We start from the raw sequence: 19727 nt of genomic DNA on the forward strand, positions 1-19727 counted from the left end.
ATACGGTAAAAAGAATGAAAACATTTGTATAATCAATGACAACCTACTTGTAATAACAAATGTCTGAGCCAGTTCTCAACCAATAAGGCTTTCCATTGAGAGCTTCCTTCACAGAGTACATAACAGGCTGCATACCTATGTAAAAGGATGAACATTTTATCACTCCACATACATATTTTTTTAGTATCCATAGAACTGTTTAGAAAAGGTTAAATTCACATAACTGAAGACCGTGGATACACAAGTCACCCTAAACTCCATCCATTCACTGGACACAACCCTCTTACTCAGAACCATCTCTGGTTTATATGTGATATTAAAATTGTTTAATCAAAGCAGTGTGTTAGTAAGTTTTTCTGGGTGCCCTCCTTGAGTTGTTCCTTTGGGTTTGCCCCACTGGCAACAAGGGCTAGAGTTGGGGAGTGTGGCATTTACCTAAAATAGAAATACAGGTTGAGACTGTATAGTATACTATATGTATCCACTTCCTTCATATTGTCATATTATTTATTTTGAACACATTAGTTGACTTTACATTTTTTTGTCAGATTTGCAGGATATGTATACAGCGGTTTGCCAGTATGTTTTGCCCCATTTTAAAACAAAACTGTGATATATTTAATATGTAATATTACATTTATGGCACACAAAAAAACAGGAAAAATATATACACAATACCATTTTCAGCAAACGCTGCATTTACGTGCCCATTATGACAAGTAGTATGGTGTGATAAGAAAGTAAAAGCTTGTTGGTAACTCTTATTGAAAACAATAATTTCAGCTAGACAGGCTAAGCCATTCAGTGACAATACATAATACTGACATATTTAATGTTTATTTGTTGCAATGTTAATTCTCAAGAGAGTAACTTTTTCCTCATATTCTCCAGTCACTACTAATTATAATAATTAGACCTGATCACAGGCTGACTATTTTCAGTAAACACAAAATGTACTTTGACTGTTAGACTAATTAATTAAATGAAATGAAGAACATTTTTTTGCATTACAAATAGTTAGGACAGTGACATGTTGTTTTTCTTTTGAGTTTTAACAAGAAATATGACCTCTTATGTAATTCTTCGGTATGCTCAATTATTTTACAGAAATTGCAGTCAACACTTACACAGTAAGGCAGGATAAACAATATGTTAGCATGAAAGTCTATTTATAAAAATTGGAATACTTGATTCCACAGGATCATTTCTCAGACGTTTGCTATAATCTAACTAGTTCTTAGCACAGAAAAACAAATCATCTTCGGATAAATAGCAGTCTGCTTATTCCAGGTAAAGATAGGTATACACAGAATCAGGGGTGCTTGAATCTGTCTTGAGCTGATTAGATCAGTTTAACATTCTGAAGAAATTCCCTGTAAATCACAGAATAAATGACTTTCCTTCTTAGGGATAGGACATGGGGTGCAGATAATCCACATAATGTAGCAGCAACCAGAAGTGGAGTCCTTGCATTTCATCAGGGATTGATGAAACTAGCGAGGGAGAGAAAAGGGCCATGATAAAGTATGAGAGACCAATGCAAGCTAAAAGGAAATAGGAAAATGTCAGGGAGAGGCATATTTTGTATTTTATCCATCAGAAAGTTACGACATTCTCTTAACCCCTTCATGACTGAGCTTGTTTTTAGTTTCTGTTCGTAAATGACTGACACACTTTTGACATTTTTGCAGATTCTATCCAAGGGATTTTGGAAGCCAAGATTCCATACCATCCGTTTGTCCCTGTTAACTGCAGGGATTAATAAGGGTATCGAAACAGACCTAGAAACTTTCTAAATGAGCAGAAGGGGCAGTGCAAAAGAAGCGCAAAGTGCACACATCAGAGTGTAATGTACATAAAGCAAAATAATTTGCATAAGTACCTACCATAATTAAACTGGCTGTTAGATTTTTCACAGTTTATGACATTGAAGCGGTATGGGACATTAGCTTTCATTGCACTGACTTCAAAGTAGAACCATTGATGATGTTGATCACTGTTGATATCTGCATTCACAATTAGGTCATATTCAAACCTAAAATATAAATAAATGTGGTGAGACTACATTTATTATAATGAGATTTTTCATTTTACAATTTGGTGTTGTTGAAGTTTTATTGCAACGGGTGATTGACATCTAGATAGAGAACAAAGTAGGTATATGAAGAGATCAAAATAAAGCCAGTTTTTAAGATAGGCAAGAACAAATAGGACAAATTTGCAAGTATTTTCAAGCCTGACTCTTTTACTGGATGTAAATCCTAGAGGTTATATTTGTACAGTAAAAATGAAATACTGTATACACTTAAACATGACAATCCAATCATAGATCTAAAAATAAAAAGAAGTACAAAAGCAAATGCAACATGTATTCAGTTTTTTAGAGATTTTAGAGATTTTTGAGATGTTTTTGTTTACATTCACATTTGTTAGAACATGGCATACTGTGTTTATCCAAAAATGATGCAAATCTATGTACTGGCACCCGAATACTTATGTGGTAAGAACTTTGACACAAGGACTATAGGTATTGGGCATGGGCTTATTTCATTCTTTTTAGGGAAATTTAAAAGTGACATTACTGTTGGGGTTAAGATTAGGGGAAAGATTGGGTCAAAGGGATATTGAAGTCAAAATGTTTTTAAGCTATTTCAAATGCTGATTAAAATACCTTACAATGGATGCTCATCCTTGATTCAACCGGCACGGATGGGCTCGATGTACAAGTCGAGGTCGACTCAAACACAGGCAGTTCATGTGTACGGTGAACACACAAACTGTCAGGGTGTTTGGCGGGCTGTTCGCCCACCGAGCGCCCCACAAGGCACTGCACCTTGTGAAGCACTTATTGGCTAAAAGCCTTGCACCTCACCACAGGCCAGGTGCAAGACTTTACCCAATCAGGGCACAGTACTCACTTGTCAGATGCCGTACAACTGTAAACAGTTGGGCGGAGCTAGCTGTCACTGCTAGCTCTGCCCAATTGTTTATATGTTGCCGGCATCTGTCAAAATGCCATTCTGCGGCTGGAGTTTGTCACGAGTGGACGGGATGGCAGTCATCAGTTTTTATTTTTCATTATTATTTCTATTTATTTTATTTTTTATTTCATCAAGTTGTCATTGTCGTGGACAACGCTGGACGTCGTGATTGATGTTGGATTACGTCGGGGGATCCATTTAAAAAAAAAAAATAAAAGACTTGTCAAAAACATGTCTTTTAAAACTTTTTTTTTCAATTAAAGGATTTTTTCAAAAGTCTGGTCTTTTAATTTACAATTGGATTGAACCCTTTAGTGAATGGGTAGGGGTACAAGTACCCCTTACTCATTCACAAGGGGGGCACACCTGGGTGCCCCTTTATTAAATAAGCCCCCTGCACGCACCCCCACAACCAACACCTCAGGGCTTGTGGGGAAGAGGCCCTTGTCCCCATCGGCATGGGGACAAGGTGCTTTTACAGGGGAGACGCTGGAAAAGAACCCTCCCAGTGCCGAGGTCACGTGGCCTGGTATCACAGGGTGGGGGAGTGTTCGCTCATCCCCCCTCCTTTCCTGCCCTGCCAGGCCTGTGCTTGGATCAAGGGTCTGGTATGGAATTCTAGGGGGGACCCCATATTTTGTTCCCCCACTTTTTTGGTGTGGGGTTCGTCCTTAAAATTCCTACCAGACCTTAAGGGTCTGGTATTGTCTGGGAGGGGCAACCTGCACACTTTTTAAATCAAATTTTATTGTTTACAAATGTCAGTTTTGCTGCAGCAGGTTCTATACATTGTTGAGATGCACCACTTTACAGGCAGTTTAAGGGGACACCCCAGGGACGATATTTAAAGGAATTTTTCATTTTTATTGTTTCACTTTAAGTGATGTTAACGCCGCTACTCCTTACGCCACTACTCCTTTAACCCCACTACTCCTTTAAAAACCGTATTTTTTTAAAGTGTTTTTTTCATTGATACATGTCCCCCAGGGTAGTACCCGAATCCCCATATACTTTTTATGGTCAATAAATTGCATATAAGTCTTCAAAATGGAATCAATTGATTTTCAAATTTCTAGCCCCATAGACTTGCATTGAGTTCGAGTTCGAATTCAAACTTTTTCCATGTTCTAAAGTTCGAATTCGAAGCGAGGGGGGGGTGTTTGGACCATCACTATCAGCCGGACCCCTGAGCACTGGCCCAGATATCCTGTTTTAGGGTGGCACCTTGCCCATGCAGGGACCTATGGAGTCCCCTTTGTGTGTACTAGTAAGCTGTGTGTGTCTCCACAAACATAAAAGCACAGCAAGGCAATCCACTCCCTTCTTCCCCCCTCTCCCTTCTCAAAGCAGACTGTGCTGTCTCTTGTGATCTTGTACTGGACAGGAGAGAGATTTGGGACCAGCTGTTCAGAAACATATTGACTGTAATTATTTGGTCAAAAATCTACAAGTTTGCATGGCAATCTGCATTTGTTTGATCTGGATTTAATATTGAAAACAAGCTTGAGACTTTTATACTGCTTTAAGTGGGTTAATTGTATGGTCAGGTTAAGTGTTAGTAATAGACTTAAGGGCATGGGTTCCATGTTCCAACATTTTTATCTTTTTAAGCATGTGAATGTAAAGAGAGTCAGGCTCCCAGCACCGAAAAAAAAAAATTGCGTTTGATCTTTTAATGATAACATCCACCACCTACAAAAACTTTGGTCAGTTACTTACTCACGCACTTGTATAACTTTTCTGAGATTCCCAGATTCAAATTTGGAAAAGAACTTCAAACAGTTCATCTCTTCACAACCTTCTGCAATGCTGGAAACATAAAAGCAAATCTTAAGGTGAATCAAGGATAGCTGTGTGAGCCTTGAAAGACTCTAATTTTAGAAAGTGTTTTCATATTAGCTTTTGACTGTCATTACTACAACGATTGAAAAGTCCTTTGTTCTATTTTATTTAATGTCCAGACTTGCCTCAATTCCTTACATTACTTCTACATTTGTAGAAATCATTCTCGCTATCTATAAAATCCTATTTCCATGGAACACTACATAACACTTAAGCTGCAAGCTTTATTTTATAGCCTTGCTCTTCACCTGTCAGTCACATCCTTTGGATTCTGGTTCAAAAAACAAGCCGTGGATTGCCTCACTATAGACACCCTAACTGCACCCCTCCCCCTATATTATGTAGAGTGAGAAAATAGGAGGAAAAGAGTAGGGTTTGCGGAGGGGTATAATGCATAAACAATTAAAGATATATTAAAAAATGTCAAAATGTATTTAAACAAACATAAATAGATAAAAATTCATTACAATACATGATTCATGCAATACTTGGAAAAGATCCTATGCCCAGTGAGTACATTCATAAACCTTAATATATTTTTGCTAACATGGCTCGATTGAATGATACTGGTATTGGTGCAATATCCAGTAGTATGTCTAACTTGGTAAGTCCCGACGCGTTTCGCTGATGGCTTCTTCAGGGGACCATTATTTTTTTATCTAAAAGAAAAAATATATATGTATTTTGTGTTCATACAGTCATCCTCTAGGGATGTGGTGGTGTATAATTAGATATGTAAATTCTTAGTTAATAAACATATTTTCTAAGATAGATACATTAACATCATCATGCGCAGTAAAACAACACAAGATTCACAATGGTGGCTATTTTAAAACTTTTTTTCCTTTTCAATATAGATGAACGGTCAAGAGGGGCATGATCACCTGACACTCACCATGCACATTCACTGTATGGTATAGGCTCGACGTTTGGAGGACCGGGATGATGAGGGCCGCGTGATTCCAACCCTCCCAAATAGGTCCCTCATCACACCTGGGACCTTGAGGCGATGCGGAGAGAGGTAGCCAGGGAGACTCCCTGCAAGCTTAGCTGGTTATTGGCAGATAGGATAAAGTGATCCTGTTTTATCCCCCTGTTGGGTAAAGGGGGGAGGTAAAGAAGCCATCAGCGAAATGCGTCGGGACGCATCAGCTTTCTCTCCCCCCCTTCTGTCCCTCTCTCATCCCCCGTGCAGTGCACATTCTGCGATCCGGCCTCATAGTGAGTTCATTGGAGGTGCCTGCACATGGTGCGGTAGATCCACGGCTGAATGTGCTTTGGTCTTATGTCTTACAATGTTTGTAGATTTGTTTGATTTTTGTCCTAATGTTGTGGTATGTATTATTATTCCGTACTGATATTGTTTTGTGAGATTGTATGTGAATTTATTTTGATGTGTTGTTTATGATATGTCATGATATGTCATGTGTCTTTTTTTAAAAAAATTACACCTGTTAAAAAAAAAACATACCTTGGGTTGTCCAAGTCAAAAATAACTCTGTTAAGGAGACTACTTGAATTCAGATGGCGCTGGAGATCTTCAAAGATTGTATTCCTAAAAACACAATACAAAGAATTGGTGAACAAATGTCAAAAGTTCCCCTTTCCTGCCATTTGACAGAATAAAGGCTTTGAAAGTAAAGTGGTACAAGGCAACCGGGTATCGGCTATCATTTTCTGTTTGAAAATGTAGGGGGAAACTCTATCAGTTGTTGTAGACAACAAGTATACCCTTGCTTTTTTCCACTTTTATATAACATTCTTTAATTAGATTTTACTCTTCCAGATTGTAAATTTATCTTTCATATGGCAGAGAAAAAAGTATATATATTAAATAAATGATTATTAAATACTAATATATGGTCCTGTTTTAATAAGGTAAAAAGATGGGCCTCCTATCCCAGTTGCTATCATGAAGATGCCATACCCACACTAACTAAATTTAGTGCATGATATACTTGTACATCTTACGTCTATGAGCAATGTGCATCCTCATGGTCATGATTGTCTAATTCTAAAAAAAAAAGGTCTATTTACATCGTATTTTTTTAACAGATTTGTATCTGAGGTATTAAAATTGATAAGATGGTGGTTACCAGTGTATAGTTAGTAAAAGTAAAGAAAGATCGTTTCACAGACAGGTATGGTCATATTGGCCAAGAATGCGTGTTTATGCTCTGTGCAAACACCTCCAAGGCCTTTGTGAAAAAAGAGTGATCAGCCACACATATCCATCCCACCTGACTAATCAATTGTTTCCCAAAGGGGAGTCTGGACAGGTCAGGTGTAGCCTACAGACATACAATTGTTTCCCATTCCAAACATTATTGCTGGTGGGCATCCTATGTTTTTTGCTGCATTTTTTCTAAATAAACTGCTGTTTATTTTAGCTGTATTATTTGTTAAGTAAAAGGGAGTGTTAAAAGGGTTCTAAACCCACCGTTTTTGTGCATATATCTACTGCTGGCAAGCAGTACATATATGCAAAAAGTAAACAAAAAACAAAAAAAAACGCTTTAAAAGCGTTTTAACTTACCCCTGTCTTCACCATGCGCTCCCGTCCGAAAATACAAAACTGCTCGGGCGGCCGCAAAGCATCTTGGGGCGGGTGCATGCGGAATTCGGAATTTCAGCCGGGAGACGAGGAGAGACGCAAGGTAAGTCTATGGACGCGTGCACCCGCATGCAGACATCGCGGGACATGAAGTGCCAGCAAGGACAGAGGAGTCAGCGCTGGATCGGGGACCCGCCGCAGCGCTGGAGAGACAGATGAAAAGGACAGGAAAGAAAAGGAAGATCGGATTAAGAGACATCCTTTAAGGTAAGTGCTTTAATTAACATTGGAGGGAGGGAAAACATTTTTTGACTTTAATGTCACTTTAAGTAAAGGGAATCTGTCACAAAGAAAAAAGTTGTATTGGGACAAGGGGAAAGGAGGCGAGTGGAGGGGTTGGTAAAAAAAAAGCAACTCCCTTCATCCATTCACAAAATGCTTTGTATTCTGTGAAACACAATACAAGGCTTTTTGTGAATGGACAAGGGTGGGGGGGTCAGCTACACAACATGATCCCTGCACTTTGTAAGAACTGGAACTGTCAGTCACAGCATCAGAAGAAGAGTTCTGTAAGTAATATCCAGCATCAATAAGAATAGAATGTGTGCAGTAACCGGTAGCCATTCAAGCATTAGATACTAATTATGGAGGGCTCTGTTCCCCAAAAAATACATTTTACTCAAGTTCAGCCTTAAAACATACAGAGCTATTCACAAAAGGGTGAAGAGTTTGGAGAAGGCAGGAGAAGAGAACAATCTAGGACAACATAGCTGATCTGGAAAGTGAGCTGGATTGGAGAATCTTTCCACATCAGCTATTTTGTCCTAGAAGACTGAGATCGCTGTCTGTACCACACAGGTCACGCCTAGTATCTATGTAGGACTTTACCCAGCAAAAAATAAAAATAACAACAAGGGTGTCAGCAAGGGTATCACTGTGGCATTTGAGGTAGTATGGAATTGAACTGTCTCCAGTAAATGTCATGTTTTTACTCTGAAAACTATTTGAGTTTTTCAGGTGTATTTTCCCCTTTAACATACTTTTTATAAACTTTTTCATGTACACATTAGGGCTAATTGAATAGAGCCAATAGATATTAGACAACTGTTGACACAATCACAACGGCCTGCTTCTGCATAATCCTATACCGCTGCCATGCAGAAGAGTCATGCAGTAAATCAGAAACCAATGAATAATCTGATCTATTCAAAAAAGGATATTAATCTGCTTTATGCCACAATTATGACAGCAGCAATTCACAATGCAGGAAAGATGAGAAGTCATGGTTTAGTATATGCGTTTGAGGACATCAAGTACTGTGCTTTATCTTGCAGGATAGCATACAGGATTTTAATTAAAATAAAGTGAAAACATTCATATTTATGTACATTGCTTGAAATATCTTGCTATTTGTTTTTCACTCATTTTATTTCTTGGGGTCGTCAGCACAGTGTTGATAAGATATTAAGACAGATTTAAGGAAAATGCAGTTAATATAACTTTTTTAGACATTTACGTAAGAAATGGATTGGTGCTTGCTACGATAACCATCTTGGATTTATGTTCTTTTCAAGCAGGGTTAACAGCTTAGACAGCCCGCTTTGTGACAATATAATGCACTTTTCATTACAGCCTCTGCTAAAGCAAATATGATGACTTAAAGTGTAAAGCAGTGAGCAGTGAACCCCTCTCTCTCTGCGGATATGCAGGCTTGAAAATCACAGTATAGATACAGATGTTCTGGGGAGGTTGAGGTGATAGAGGAAGACAAATTCTAAAGAGAAGCTGTACCATAGACAAATGAAACACCAGAAGAATTACTTCATCTGTAAGCTGGGTGAACTGCATTACTATCTACTTCAATGGCAGATGCTAAAATGTTATACCACATGAGAACAAACTGATCTGAAGACATTAATCCGCATATTATTCGCTGGCTTTGAATGCTCTTCTAAAATACTAACAACTACAAGATTATAGTTACATTGATTTTAAACTCTCTTATTTTACTCTTGATGTTCTTTACTAACAAAGGTGTACCAAAAAGTTTGCAGACAACAGTGTCGCTTATCACTGTTGTGGGGGTTTAGCGTCTCCATGGCCAAAAGTCAAAAAGGAACTTGAGATCACACTTTTTGTTGCATGGTAGTTGATCTGTATGCCTCTATATAGCACTTATGTGCTTGGGGAGACTTCAATAACCCCCACTGTGAGTAAGAGTTGACACATAACTAATGCACAGGAAATAATAGACTGGATCCTGCTATGCATGATGGTAAACTCTTGTGCACATCTCTGAGGATGACATCGATCTGTGAAATCATTTTGAAGTATGGATTGCCAGCTTTAGGGTATACTGCTGGATACAGGGACCTTTCATTTGGATTGAATGTAGAATGAACAGTGCAATGTTTGAAAAAGGAAATGGATCTAGATTGGGTTGTGCATTGGTTATCTTGTTTAAGGATGTGTAGCCCTGGCTGGAGGTCCCTCTAAGCTTCATGCCTAAAGTGACATTAAAGTCAAAGAAAATGCCCTCCCCTAAGTTAATGTCAGCACTTACCTTATCTTTCTTAATCCGATCTTCTTCTTTCCTGTCGTTTTCATCTGTCCCTCCAGCGCTGTGGCGGGTCTCCGATCCAGCGCTGACTCCTCTGTCCTTGCTGGCACTTCCTTTCCCACGGTGTCTGCATGCGGGTGCATGCGTCCATAGACCTGCCTTGTGTTTCTCCTTGCGTCCCGGCCGGAAATGTGAACTGCGCATGTGCCCGCCCCAAGATGCTTTGCGGCCGCCCGAGAATGTTCATATTTTCAGACGGGAGCACGCAGGGAAGACACAGGTAGGTTTAAACCGCTTTTAAAGCGTTTAAAAAAAAAACTTTTTGCATATATCTACTGCATGCTAGCAGTAGATATATGCAAAAACACAGAAGGCTTTAATTATACTTTAACTTCAAAAATGTATTAACCATGCAAGGAGGTCATAAGATATAAAGTATGTTAAAGGGGAAAATACACCTGAAAAACTGGAGACAGTTCAATTCCATACTACCTCAAATGCCACAGTGATACCCTTGCTGACACCCTTGTTGTTATTTTTATTTTTGGCTGGGTAAAGTCCTACATAGATACTAGGTGTGACCTGTGTGGTACAGACAGCGATCTCAGTTTTGTTCTTGCTAAATGAGGATGGTGATATGAAGGACCCTTCTCTCTTACTTCTGAAGCATGTATAGTTTAGTCTTGTAAACACTCTTAGTGCAGACTAGTTGTCAAGGTCTAATAATAAAAGGAATAAATATAATATGAAAAGGAAATAAATGAAAGGAAAGCCTAGGCTGTTGAGCTCTTATTCACTCAACACAACATTCCTAAGTCTTTGTAGAGTGGAGCTTTGTATGATGCTGGCTACAGTTGAGCGTGAGCTATGTATTTACTTTTTTGATTTTCCAACTCCTATATGAACCTACACACCAGTCACTGTGGCACTCTGAATTGCTTTTGGAACAGTATGAATTTGAATATACAGTGCAGGGATCATGTTGTGTAGCTGCCCCCCACCCCACCCTTGTCCATTCACAAAAAGCCTTGTATTGTGTTTCACAGAATACAAAGCATTTCGTGAATGGATGAAGGGAGTTTCTTTTGTTTACCAACCCCTCCACTCGCCTCCTTTCCCCTTGTCCCAATACAACTTTTTTTCTTTGTGACAGATTCCCTTTACTTAAAGTGACATTATAGTCAAAAAATGTTTTCCCTCCCCCCAATGTTAATTAAAGCACTTACCTTAAAGGATGTCTCTTAATCCAATCTTCCTTTTATTTCCTGTCCTTTTCATCTGTCTCTCCAGCGCTGCGGTGGGTCCCCGATCCAGCGCTGACTCCTCTGTCCTTGCTGGCACTTCCTTTCCCATGGTGTCTGCATGCGGGTGCATGCGTCCATAGACTTACCTTGTGTTTCTCCTCGCGTCCCGGCCGAAAATGTGAACTGCGCATGTGCCCGCCCCAAGATGCTTTGTGGCCGCCCGAGAATTTTCATATTTTCAGACGGGAGCACGCAGGGAAGACACAGGTAGGTTTAAACCGCTTTAAAAGCGTTTAAAAAAAAAAACTTTTTGCATATATCTACTGCATGCTAGCAGTAGATATATGCAAAAACACCGAAGGCTTTAATTATACTTTAACTTCAAAAATTTATTAACCATGCAAGCAGGTCATAAGATATAAATATTGGACATTCATAACTCCTAGAGGTTGGCTATCAGCTCTTTGATGCTCAGTGGTCAATTATAATTAGTTTTTACCTTCTTTCTTTTAATTTTACTGTTGGGTGTAATAAATACTGTGTGAATTGAATGTGTCTGCCTGAAAAGGGTCCAGTGTGCATCGTGCTTAAACAATAGTTTCAATGATATGCAGTAGCTCACAAGGTGCCCATGGTGAGCACCTGAACAAGGGCCATATCTTTCCCAAAACAATATGCACTATTTTGGATCCATGAAAATATAATCATTGTAATCGGTGTATAGAACCAATCAATATAATAATGGGATTATCATAATAAGCTGGCCTGCACTCCCAGTAGTTGCTTGTGTATCTGCCTGAACTAAGTAATTTTGCATTAACTGCACCCTCACCTTCAATCCCGGGATCCGCTGCCCCATCTGCAGCCTGGGACCGGCTCGGGAGGGTGTCAGGAGGTAAGATGGGAGGGAGATCAGCATCTTCCTTCTTGCTGATATCGCTCCGACGTCTGAATGCAGAAGTGATGTGTAAAACATTACTTCCGCATTCAGCTGCCATTCCTCTGGCTGCTATAGCCAGAGAAGAAGCTGATGAAGCAGATATCTGCTTCATCAGCTTCTTTGGGGGTCCCCAGGTGACATTAGGGGTCTCCATAAATGTCTCCTTGAAGAGGACCTGCCAGTGTGCCTGTGCTATTATATAGGGGGATTGTTATCCCCCATGTGATAGCAATAATATTAAGTGTAAGAAATAAAAATAAATAAAAGTCACATATAAAAAAAGTAAGAAAAAAGAAAAAATGTAAGTCCCCCACGTTTACGCATACATAAAGTGTGCTGTTTCCCCGCTGCCACCCTGGAGAGAGTTATATATAAGTTGCTTATGTTGTTGTACCTATGGAAGTCTGTAAGTACAATCATTTTTAACCACTTGGCAAATAAAGCAATTTGCATCTGCACTTAGATCCTGTTTTCTCTCTTTTGGTCGGTCCCCCACTTGATTTTCTGGCTGATCCCTCCGGAGTGCTCTCCAGCCTTGGAGGTTGTCTAATTATCGCCGATGAGAGGAAGTATAGCTTGACGGCAGGAGAGGACAGAGAAACTTATAGAGAAGTCGGTCCCCCCCTCGGCTTTCTGGCTGATCCCTCCGGAGTGCTCTCCAACCTTGGAGGTCGTCTAACTATCGCCGACGAGAGGAAGGGTAGCCTGACGGCAGGAGAGGACAGAGACAATAACAGAGAAGGTTTTCTCCTCTTTTTCCTTTTTTCTAATTTGCGGACGTATCAATAGAATTATTAACAAAAGACATTGGACTTTTAATACCATTTGGTAGAAATTTTAATATTGGTGTTACAACCCTCGTGTACACACTTTTACATTTTTTCTATCTATATATTTCTTCACCTGTATTTATTCACCTTATACCAATAGATGTGGTTTTATTTTAAAACTTGCTAGATTTTTTAAATTACTGTTTTCTAGCCCAATATTGTGAGTGTTAGAGTGACCCATCTTTACAATTAATTTATTATTCACAACTGTACTTTCACTTTATGGCACATATATGACTAATTTATTTACATATTTGGTTCACAACTAACTATCTAGTATTTATATTTGTATTTATATGACACGTATATTTATTATTAATATATATGCACACACGCACTTTTGGATTGCATACAGTTGCAAGTAGGAGTCGATCACTTGTACTGCTTTCAGTTTGTGTTATCACAAGCATCACATAATTTAAGGATTAAACATAGCACGCATCACAAAACCAAGCGCAGCACACCGGTTTATAATTGATCGCTTTGATAGATATTGCTGCAGCTGGATCTCTTGGCTATATTTTATTTTTATATTTATATTCTAAATTGTTATTTTCTTTGTATGTTGGGTTTTTTAGTCTTAATTTAATTAATTTTTATTTTTGCCATATATCCTAGCGCAACTATTTTGGTTACCATAAACGTAAATACGCGTCAGATGCGCCAGCACGCGAAAACAACAATTGCGCTACACCTGTTACGAATCGGAGTGAAAGCAATAATTTTAGGGCCATCAATCACTGATAACACTAAACTTATGAGCGGTAAAAGGTTTTAAAGTGTCGCCTATGGCCAATTTTCGGTATTGTCGTTTTTTGAGGTTTCGCATGCGCGCACAATTTTAAGGCTTGGCATGTTTGGTGTCTTTTTACCCAACGTGACCCCGTCTTTTATATTTTACCAAAAAATTGGGTAATAATAAATGTTTTATAATTTAATATAGGGAAACAGGTTTTTTTTTTACATTTTTGGTAATTTTTCCTTACCATAGTAAAAAGTAAAAACCCCAGTGGTGATTAAATACCACAAAAAGAAAGCTCTATGTGTCCCCAAAATATGGTATCAATTCATTTCAGTACAGTGTTGCATGACGGAATAAATGTCAGTCAAAGTACTGCAGTGCTGAACACTAAAAAATGGCCTGGCCAGGAAGGGGGTTTAACACCCCGGACTTCAAGTGGTTAATGTCACTTTAATAAATATAATAGAAAATGGATGCTAGGAAAAAGGGCATCAGTGTTCTGAATGTTTACATGCTTATTGCAAGTGCTGCGTTAAACAATACCTGCTGTCAAACAAAGCCTCCATTGTAATCTGTACTTGGAAAGCCTATTATAGTAGCAGCGCTTAACTGCTAATCACATTCAAATATATCACTTCCCTCATTAGTACTGTCATTATGTAATTAATTTTTATCTAAATAAAAGTTTGCTTTCTGGTAACTTTAAAACATTGAAACTATTTGTAAACATAGATTCCATGTGCTGGCTAGTTTCTGAAGCATTACCCCTCGTGTCAAGAATTTCTCACCCTTTCTTTTATAAAATAATATAATACATAATTTGTGAAAATAAATAACTAGTCTAATATTATTTATTTCCTTCTAAAAATACTGTCATGCTGGTCTATTAGCTTCAAACCCTTTTATTTTTAGAAGGAAATGTCAACAATAGCAGCCTTTGCATCTCTTGCTGATTTAATAATGCTATGTATGTTAGTAAGCATTTTAATACCTCAAAAGAGGGCCATACACAAGGGTTTATGCACATTTCATCTGGAATAATCAAACAGTTTGAAAAGATCTTATTGTTACCAAACATGCCTATCTTCTAGACAGTGCAAATCCAAGGGATTTACCCTGAAGTCTGATGCCTTTACAATGTCACACCACTGCTCTTAAAGTTTTCCTAACTTATAACAATTTAATTTAAATGTATGGGTAGTTAACATACCACTGTAATGCAACAAGATTTGAGGTCTTATGTGAGACATAATCAAATTAATGGATATAAGATTTAATTGAGTAAAATCACCTCTGTGAGCCAAACTTCTTTTCTTCAAGTTTTTGGGAGAATAGTGGAGAAGAATGGCCCCAGAAGTCTGGGAAAGCCAAAACTCTGTAATTAGGAACTGATTTTGTCTTTCCTGCTACAGCCATGTAAACAAGAGGGTCATGAAAAGGTATGTTGCCTTTGTGTTGTTCCAAAAGTTGTTTTACCACCATATGACTTTCAGATTCATCAACACCATCGCTCAATTTAGGTTTGCAGGATTTGACACATTTACTTGGAGAGCTTGGTCTTCCACAAGTCATACTCGAGCATGAAGCTGGTTGGTTTTTGAGCTGGTAATGCTCCTTAACCAACTGTTCTTGCTTGTTTATATTTTCCTCCTCCAGGATAGATCTTGGGCTGGAACTTCTACTTTGCTTTCTTTGTGCCAAACGAGTCACAGTTGAAAATGTATTTCCAGATGTTCTTTGCTGATCCCTTTCATAACAATCCTCCATAATTCCCTCAGTGAGTGGAATGTAATGTGCGTATGCGCTGGATAAATTGCCTTTGTCACTCACAACTTGTTCCATTTCAGATTCCTTGTCCTTTAAGAAGCCAACAAAGTAAAATTGTAGGAAGATTGCGTAATGATCCACTAAATGCATGCCAAGTACATTTTTTTTCTTTTCATATTTATGTTTATACAAAAAGCAGAAGACTAAGAAGAGAACATTTAGCATCACAGAAAAAAAAAACCATAACAAACAGAAATAACACAATCACAGTTCCATTGAAAACATACAAAGGTTGTTATTCTTTCACAGAACTATATCTATCACAAAGCACGTGTAGAGCCTTGCGTGGTAAAAAATAAATAAAAAGAAGATTTCCTCACTTTTTAAGTCTTTAACCTGGCCCACTTATAGATCTCTGTAAGTAAATCCATAACTCTGCCTCTGTCTACATCTCCAGCCACATCTCAAGATATCACCCAAACCGTCCTCTCTGCTCCTCCCAAGACCTTCTGCTGTCTAGGTCCCTCATCACCTACTCCCTTGGTCACCTGCAGGACTTCTCCAGAAACTCTCCCATCCTATGGAACTCCCTACCACAACCTATCCATATATCTCCTACTGTGTCTGCCTTTAGGCGATCCCTGAAAACGCATCTCTTCAGGGAAGTCTATTCCCCCTCCTCTTAAAAACTGTACATCTATTTCTTCAGTCAGCTAATCCCTCTCAGTCATTACCTTCTGTATCACATAACCCCCTCTTTTGGATTGTAAGCTCTCACAAGCAGGGTCCTTCTAATCCTTTGTATGGTATTGTTTTGTAAGTGTACTGTCTCCTCGTATGTTGTAGAGTGCTGTGCAAACTGTTGGCACTAAATAAATCCTGCATGATAATAAAAATAATCATCTGCAAGCTGTTTTTAAAGAGGGAAGGGTTTAACCTTTGAAGTCTTAGACTCTTTGTCACTCCAGTAATTTGTCTCAGTAATTTATAGCAGCTACAGCATTGCTCTCTTTAGTGTTTTTGTTACTAGGAAAATATTAGTTGTAGTTAATTAAAGGTCTATGCTACAGAACTTTCAAGTAAATTGTAACTGAGCACTATTGACTTTTTGTAGGTTTTAGAGCTAGCTACAAAATCACCAGTTGCAGTAGTTACTCTTGTTACTCAATGCAGCTGCTGATGACCCTGGCCATAGCACATGAGCAATTTGTAGCTGCCTAGAGAACCACGACAGTTAGCTACAACAACAACAACTCTGTAAAAGCTACCAATCACTAAAGTAGAGAAGCATTTTGTAGCTGTTACAAAATCTGTGCTACAAAGTTGCTGGTGTGACATGACCCTTACAATATGTAGTCAATTCATCTTTCTCTGAAAATTCTTGACTGGTGGAGCTTAAGAGCCATGTCACACTAACGATTTTGAAACAGAATTTTTTTAGCAAGTATGGAATCGCTTTCCTCTTGTGTGTGTGTTTTTTTATTTTGCTAGTAACAAATACATTGCAGTCAATGAAAGGTTCATATCTTAGAATTTCCAAGTGATTTGTAGCTTAGTAGCTGATTGACAGACTTTTTATAGCATTTGAGGATATGTGCATAAACTTCAGGTTCAATATCTGCTCATGTTATCATAACCAGCTGGTAATGGACAACCTGAGATTTTTAGCTGTTAGGGTGAGTGCAAATTTTCGTCTTGATTTCGCAGCCAAATAAGGGCGTTTTATTGTTTGCAAAAATATTGAGAAAGTTATTTTCTAATTTCACTTTGCAGCACTAAAAGTCAAAATTAAAAAAAAAAAAATCTAATTGAGCTAGCTTTAAAAACACACCTGATCACTGGACTTATATTTAGATAAGTCAGGGTGTTTCCTGTAATTTTAAAACAATGGTTGCGTGATATTTACACCACTATTAGAAATTGCCATAAGAAACACCTAACATCATCTTATGCCATCATAATTATGTCTTCATCATGGACTCCAAGTCATCTTTCCTGTAGGTGAAAATCAGTCCACAAATCTACAAATTGTTACCAAGATATTGGTAAAGCAAATTAGAGTCAACTACAGCAGTAGAACTGTGACATGGCCGTAACTAAGCTATGAACACAAAGCAGATTAACCGGATGATAGTTCTGCATATTAATTCTCAATTTTACTTTAATTTCTTCTCATACTTTTCAGATAAGAATATGAAGTGTTTTGTGTTCAAATGTTAGCACTTTTACCTTGCAGGGCTGGAATCCTCCACCCTAGACCTAAAGATGGTTCCTATGTTTGCTAAGTTTTCCACAAAATTTAAAAAACCAATTGCCAGGATGTTTGGATTCTACTTAAAATGTCATTCCTAGAGGGCAGGTACTGATTGATATGCTTAATCATTGATGCTATTCAGTATATATGAAGAATGATAATAAATGCATACATTTACAAATACACAAGGGTATGGCAACTTTAAGATAACAACAGGTGGTTCTCATGTTATAAAAATGTCATTAAAAAAGGTACCATATATTTTTCTTCAATTGGAGACCACACCTAATGTCAGGAAAAGGTCAATGTTAGAAGCTCATTCTTAACATTTTATTATATTTTTTAGTATCATGTTAACTCATGCGGATAAAAAGGAGCCTCTAGGTTTTTGTTTGCTCTTTTTTTATGGAGCTCTGGAGTTAAAAATTAGGGTTTCTTTTAAAGGGCAAGGTAGTTTTTCCTGAGTACAGCCTGTTATGCCTCTCCCACAGGAATGAATGGAGATGCAACAAGTACACGCTAAGAAGAGAAGCAAGTGGGAATGTTTTCAGAAGAAAGGCTGTGTTGTAGCTGACAGGGCTGTACAGTATTAATGTAAGTATTTAACACAGCAGGCTGCACTTAAAGGGTCTGGAAAATAATAAAAGGGCACGTTCACTAAATGTAAGCTATTTAAGACTCCTGAGTGACACAATTAGTTAGTAAAGTACAAAGGTGGAAGCCAATGGATAATCCAATTTCCCTTAGCATTTAAAAAAGCAGTTGCAATGTTCTGGTACCATCTTGAAATAAAAAGGTGTTATGTTGTCTAAGAGCATGGTATGTTTAAAAGATGAAAAGGTTTGTAGATAAATGGGTTGGCTAATAGATATAGTGTAATTAATGAAGGAGACAGACAGGGAAATCGATAGACAAAACATACATCAACAAACAGCTGACAGAAGAAACCATCCTGCAGTTCATCAATCAAAACAGCAAAGATGAGAGCCTAAAATATTTGTCATAATCATATTAAATTTATGAGGCAATCAAAAATAGAAGCACAACAATACAGTTTGGCTCTGCAGTATGCATGCTGGGAATTAGTACTGGACAAGTAGAGTGAAGGCATGGTGGTTGTTGCTGGATGCAATTGGTTTGTTTAAATAGTCTGCCAGAAAGTAGGAACAATTCAGTGCAAGTGTTGTGCAAGGTAAAGATCACACAATAATAAATGATTTGTACAAGAACATTATTCACTGCCACAAGAATAATCTACTAAGAAAAACATGTTTTAAATTAGGGATGCAAAGCCATATATCATAGCAATGCAGCTGTTTTAATGAGCAGCTGGATGGAGAAAAAAAGAGACAGGACAGGAGAGAAGGAACCAGCAGATTAAAACTGTATGGAAGAGACAGGTGAATATAGAAGGATTTAATGGGGATCTAGTCACATTTAGTGTTACATATCGCAAAGTCTTTCTCTGCATCATAGTGAAGATAAGTTGAGGTGAGGATGACAGTGCCTGTGTTATATCCTGAAAGGGTTCTCATTCAAGGAACTCTGATACCATGTTGGAGACCATCTGAGTTGTATTGCATGAAGGTGCTCCATGACAGAGTGTGAAAGTGTCCAGTGTCTATCCTGGAATCAACATTTCTGTGTGCTAACACACACAGCTGACATTTTTCCCAGTCTGGAAACAATCAGCCTTAGCTAAGACCTACATGTATTAAAACAACTGTAAAAGTTAAATAGAAACAATTGTATATTGTTTACTTTCATTTAACTGCATGGGAGTCAGCAGTTACACAGCTGCAACATGCTGCATCTAGCTAGTTGAAACTGTATATGTCTCTCCAGGTTAAGGGTCTTTTTATCTATATTTTACCCAAGATTCATACAACTCTCCCCCACAATTCACACATTTGTTCTCTTGAAAGATCCTTTATAAAAGATAAGAAAGATCTGTTTAGAAATTCCCAACTCATTAATGCAGTTTACATTTACCTTAAGAGCTAACTCCGGGCA

General features: G+C 38.1%; 1 protein-coding gene across 1 annotated transcript in view; it reads right to left on the reverse strand.

Moving 5' to 3' along the window:
- AGBL1 (ATP/GTP binding protein like 1) overlaps positions 1 to 19727 on the reverse strand; it is a 465946-nt gene that overhangs the window by 378429 nt on the left and 67790 nt on the right. Inside the window, 6 exon segments of the mRNA XM_018556368.1 lie at positions 48 to 135; positions 1887 to 2035; positions 4701 to 4790; positions 6295 to 6378; positions 14985 to 15550; positions 15866 to 15875. Coding sequence (XP_018411870.1) covers positions 48 to 135; positions 1887 to 2035; positions 4701 to 4790; positions 6295 to 6378; positions 14985 to 15550; positions 15866 to 15875 — 987 coding nt within the window.

The sequence above is a fragment of the Nanorana parkeri genome, unplaced genomic scaffold (genome assembly GCF_000935625.1).
Source record: "Nanorana parkeri isolate BGI_ZX_2015 unplaced genomic scaffold, ASM93562v1 scaffold236, whole genome shotgun sequence".
NCBI lineage: Eukaryota > Metazoa > Chordata > Amphibia > Anura > Dicroglossidae > Nanorana > Nanorana parkeri.